The following is a 5,920-nucleotide window of genomic DNA, read 5'->3' as shown; positions in this document are numbered from 1 at the left end:
CGATCTGGTCGAGGACGAACTGAGGGATTGGGTGGGGGAACTCGGGAGCCACGGGCAGGTGGTCGCCCTCGGGCTGGAAGCCGTTGTCGTCAGCCACGAAGCGGAGATGGATTTCAGTGCCGTCAGGAGCGGTGTAGCTGTAACATTGCCATAATAGATTATATTATTTTCACAGTTGATATCACGCGCATTTATACATTTACAAAATTATGAGAGAAAGCAATTCGTAGAGCTGCAACGCTAGACTAAAAAGTAATAAAAGTCACACGCTGGAAAATATGAGGAATTTCTGAAACACTCACGAGTATTCTCCGGCCTTGATCACTGCGTCCTCATCACCGTCGGGGGATCCAGCCTGGGAGAAGCTGATGCCGTTGCCGGTTTCGAAGTCGAAGCTGTATGTTCCGTCATCCTCTTGGACGCGGTCGTCCTTAAGGATTGGCACAAACTCGGCCTCTTCGCTGGAGCTGTACTGAGGGGCGGCGAAGGCACGGCGGCAACACAGGCGAGAATAATCTAAAATATACAGACGTACTTTGTTGAGTCGTGACAGCGTATGGATATCTTTATGAATATATCTGCAAAACTACACGCAGTATGCAGAGAAATAACCTCTCTCTCTCTCTCTCTCTATATATATATATATATATATATATATTAAATAGATACATAGACAGATAGATAGATAGATAGATAATAGATATATATAGTTATATATATATATATATATATATATATATATATATATATATATATAATATATAGATATTTATTCATTTATGTTCATTTTCATCTGAAATATTTAGATATATGATTTATATAGCACACACAAACCGGCACACGCGCGCGCATACACACACACACAACACACACACACACACACATACACACACACACACATACACACATACACACATACACACGCACATGTGCGTACGCACGCACAGACATATATTTCATACATATATACATATGTATACATATATGTATAAATATTTATACATATCACTATATATATGTATGTGTCCATATGTATGTATATATATCCATATATTTATATGCATAAATTCATATAAATACATATATTTACATACGTAATATCACACCGAGACATACGAACTTGTATGTGTTTGTTTAATCTTCTACAGGTAGACACAAGAAAAAAATAAATAAAAAAACAAAAAGTAACAGGACTTTTTCCTCCTTCCTTTCGCTTGAACAAAAATCGTTAAAATGATTCTCAGCGACACTCACAAAGTTCATGTTGGTTGGGCGTGGATTGGACTGCTGTGGCGAACCCCTTGGCTGAGCTTTATATACGTGTTCTAGTTCCCCTTTTGCCCATAACTGTACTCCGAATCCTACAACCTTGACATTTCCTTAGTAACAACGACCCTTTGCTCCCCCGTTCACTTCTTATGTCATAGTCTATAGCAATTTTTGGTTGCCTGTAATCATTTGGTAGTTACTTGCGTGAGTTGTGGCTACAGCGATCTTTTATGCAAAGAATATCATGATACTGATAAATTAATACATTCACAAAGTACATATATTGTAATAATTAGGTCGATTGTTGTCTTTTTCGGTTATTTCTATCCTGTGGTATTATAAAAAAAGTAAGAAACATTCACATAGGCACTATGTAATAACTGCATTTGTGTACAAGGATATATATATACATATCTATATCTATATATATCTATATATATATATATATATATAATATATATATATATATATATATGTTATATATATATATATATATATATATATATATATATATATATATATATATATTCTTTAACAAATCTCTGCGCACACACACACACACACACATGTTTGTATGAATGTATGGAAGGATGTTGTGTGTGTGTGTGTGTGTGTGTGTGTGTGTGTGTGTGTGTGTGTGTGTGTGTGTGTGTGTGTGTGTGTGTGTGTGCAAATACAAATTATATACTGTATATTACAAATTCGAAGCTATATTTTTATTTTTTTTTTTTTTTTTTTTAGAAAAAATAAACTTATTGAAATAACTGTATTGTCGATATCATTAATAATGAGAACGTACCATTTATATAATTATCTTCACCATAATGGTAACCAATACTATCACATTCTCATTACAGCTATTTCTTTGATAATATAACACTAATTATTATATTCGTTAACAATGCTATTTAGTCATTATCATGATAAACAAAAATGCTTTTATTACAGTTATAATTATATAACATTTGATATCATTATTATTAGATAAATAAGTATAGTAAGATTATTAATGGCGTGAAACAACGACAGAGAGAAAACCAATGACTGGTATTTATAAAAGAATTAATAATGATATTACTATTAATGATAACGATTAGCAATAATGACAAAAGAGATAATTATCTCAGTAACAATAGCAATAGTAAATCCATACAATACAACATGGTCTCCATCATACATGAAAAAAACAATAATTTTTAAGTCTCATTTGAACATTTATTTATTTGTTTATTTTTCTTTGATGAGGAAATCTTGTCCAACCTGAAATGGCTGGAATTAGTGCTACTGTATTTTCATATCTCAGTTTTCTCTCTGTCCTGTTCGTTCCCTTTTTATTAACATATTCATCGTGCCGCCAAGTTTCACGGATACCGTAGATGAGTTCAGTTGTTATAGTTTTAATTCCCCTGGTTAACGTTTGTTACATAAGGCCCCCCTAGCATATATTGCTATAGTCATGTGTTTATAACTGTATTATTGTAAAATATAGCAAATAAAGATTTTGAAGAAAAAAATCCCATCTTGAGAATACTACCGATAGTAGTAATGCTAAAATAATAAAGATTACAGCGATAAATAAAAAAAAAAAAACTAATATTGCGATTGCCCAATAATAGAGAAACACATGCTCACGCACGTGCGCGCGCACACACACACACACACACACCACACACACACACACACACACACACACACACACACACACTCATATCCATCCATCCATACATACATACATGTGTGTGTGGAGAGATTTGTAAAAGAATATATATATATATATATATATATATATATATATATATATATATATACATATATGTATACATATATATATATATGTATGTATGTATGTATGTATGTGTATATATATCCTTGTACACTAATTTCTGCAAAATTTCCAGTAATTACAAATCTTTTAACTTCAAGTTGGACCTCGATAGTGATTCGGATGAAATGTAAAGCTGATTTCTTACACTCATTAAATTTCAACCTGTCTACAAACCGATAACTCCTGGAAAAAGACAGAATTTTGGCAACGATAATAAAAAAAAAAATCGAGAAAAATTAAGACGCACGTATAATAAAGTTGTTACATCCTATCGGGACCATAACAGAAATACTGATTTATATAACTTGGTCCGATTATCAAATATGTTATCTGGTTTATGAAATACGGGTTATGAAGCAAGGGTCACATTTATGCCATATATTTAGATAAAACATAGTAATTAAATACATAAATACATTTCTTTGGATTGCTTCTTTATCTACAAACTTCCTCAGAAAAGTCCATATTTATTTTTCATCGGAATCGGCGCGAGCGGCGTCCTCCTCGGCGGCCTTAGCGATCTGGTCGAGGACGAACTGAGGGATTGGGTGGGGGAACTCGGGAGCCACTGGCAGGTGGTCGCCCTCGGGCTGGAAGCCGTTGTCGTCAGCCACGAAGCGGAGATGGATTTCAGTGCCGTCAGGAGCGGTGTAGCTGTAACGTTAGAGTAACGGAATTAAGTTTTAATAGGTAATGAATACCAATAACAGCGAAAGAAAGGGGAATTCATAAATCAAATGAACTTTCCTGAGCAATACTCACGAGTATTCTCCAGCCTTGATCACAGCGTCCTCATCACCGTCGGGGGATCCGGCCTGAGAGAAGCTGATGCCGTTGCCAGTTTCGAAGTCGAAGCTGTATGTTCCGTCTTCCTCGTGGACGCGGTCGTCCTTAAGGATTGGGATAAACTCAACTTCTTCGCTTGAGCTGTACTGAGGGGCGGCGAATGCCATGGCGGCAACACAGGCGAGAATAATCTGAAATTTCAGATGCAGTCGATTAATGATAAAGCGAAATGCAACAGGTATAAGATTATGCATTTTAAAGTATGTGTGAACACAAATCTCTCTCTCTCTCTCTCTCTCTCTCTCTCTCTCTCTCTCTCTCTCTCTCTCTCGTGTGTGTGTGTGTGTGTGTGTGTGTGTGTGTGTGTGTGTGTGTGTGTGTGTGTGTGTGAGTGTATGTATGTGTGTGTTTGTGTACATATATATATATATATATATAATATATATATACATATATATATGAATATATATATGAATATATATATATGAATATATATATATATATATATATATATATATATATATATATATATATATATATATGTATGTATGTATATATATAAACACACACATACATGCACACGCACAAACACTCACACACACACACTCACCACACACACACACACACACACACACACACACACACACATATATATATATATATATATATATTTTATATATATATATATATATATATATATATATATATATATATATATGTATATATATATATATATATATATATATATATATATATATATATATATATATATGCACGTATGTATATACATATATATACACTTTAGTATAGATTTATATCATTATACACACAAACACACACACAAACACACACACACATGCACACACACACACACACACACACACACACACACATATATATATATATATATATATATATATATATATATATATAATATATATTATATATATATATGATATATATATATATATTATATATATATATATTATATATATATATATATATATATATATATATATATTATATATATATATATATATATATATATATATATATATATATATATATATATATATATATTGTACATATATGCATTTTTCTACACATATATATGTATAAAATTGTGTGTGTGCATATAAAGATAGATAGATACATAGATACATACGTAGATTGATATATATGCATGTACATATATATAAATATATGTATATAATATATACACATATATATACATATATATACATATATATATGTACGTATTTATATGCATGTAAACATATTTGTCTGCTATATATCTACCTGTGTGTGTGTGTGTGTTTGTGTGTGTGTGTGTGTGTGTGGTGTGTGTGTGTGTGTGTGAGTATGTGTGTATCTACGTATGCAAATACACTCGTTGACTCATATCTAAGCCTAGTGTCACTAACTCAAGAAAAATATGAGTATCTCTATTAGAACGTTTCCTTTCGCCTGAACTAGAAGAAACAAATGGTTTAAGTATCTTTGGAACACTCACAAACTTCATGTTGGTTGGTTGTGAATCGGACTGGTGTATCTCACTGGTTGGCTAAGCTTTATATACGTGCACTAGTTCTCCTTTTGTCCATAACCGCACTCTGAGTCCTACAGCCTTGACTTTTTCTTAGTAGCAAAGACCTTCCATTCACTTCTTTAGTCATATTCTTTAGCAATTCCTCTGTACAAGTAACAGGTTCATAGTATTTTGTATGGGTTAGAGCCAATTTTTACATAGAGATCTACAAGAATTATATGAATGATTCATCATCATCATCATCATCATCATCATCATCATCATCTACAATTATCATTATTATTATTGCCATTATCATTATTATTATTGTTATTATTATTATCATTATAATTGTTATCATTGTTGTTATTATCATTATTATTGTTATTACAACAATCATCATCATCATCCTCACCATTATTGTTATAATAATAGCCTTTGATATGTTACTTTATTAAGACAAACAGGGATGTTCATCATAATGAACATAATCGTTAGGGTTGTCATTATCT

General features: G+C 32.2%; 2 protein-coding genes across 2 annotated transcripts in view; both read right to left on the bottom strand.

Annotated features, from left to right (window-relative positions):
- LOC119576601 (endocuticle structural glycoprotein ABD-4-like) overlaps window positions 1-2,432 on the bottom strand; it is a 4,606-nt gene extending 2,174 nt beyond the window's left edge. The window contains exons 1-3 of the mRNA XM_037924266.1: window positions 2,423-2,432; window positions 303-564; window positions 3-137 (exon numbers count right to left, since the gene is read on the bottom strand). Coding sequence (XP_037780194.1) covers window positions 3-137; window positions 303-564; window positions 2,423-2,432 — 407 coding nt within the window. The remainder of the gene's footprint in view (window positions 1-2; window positions 138-302; window positions 565-2,422) is intronic.
- A 1,025-nt stretch (window positions 2,433-3,457) lies between these two features.
- On the bottom strand, window positions 3,458-5,431 carry LOC119576518 (cuticle protein CP14.6-like). Its single transcript, XM_037924201.1, has 3 exons — window positions 5,394-5,431; window positions 3,857-4,071; window positions 3,458-3,748 (listed from the first exon to the last, which is right to left on the bottom strand). The coding sequence occupies exons 1-3, from the start codon at window positions 5,400-5,402 to the stop codon at window positions 3,562-3,564; spliced, it is 411 nt and encodes a 136-aa protein (XP_037780129.1). The 5' UTR covers window positions 5,403-5,431; the 3' UTR covers window positions 3,458-3,561.
- Between the last annotated feature and the right edge of the window lie 489 nt (window positions 5,432-5,920).

The sequence above is a fragment of the Penaeus monodon genome, chromosome 9 (assembly GCF_015228065.2).
Source record: "Penaeus monodon isolate SGIC_2016 chromosome 9, NSTDA_Pmon_1, whole genome shotgun sequence".
In the NCBI taxonomy this organism is placed as follows: Eukaryota; Metazoa; Arthropoda; class Malacostraca; order Decapoda; family Penaeidae; genus Penaeus; species Penaeus monodon.
This window is presented reverse-complemented; position numbering and strand designations above follow the sequence as displayed.

Excerpts from the sequence above, each read along its gene's own strand:
- LOC119576518 (XM_037924201.1), bottom strand. Across the intron at positions 3,749-3,856 it reads ATCAAGGCTGGAGAATACTC|CTACACCGCTCCTGACGGCA; the intron begins GTGAGTATTGCT and ends CTAACGTTACAG.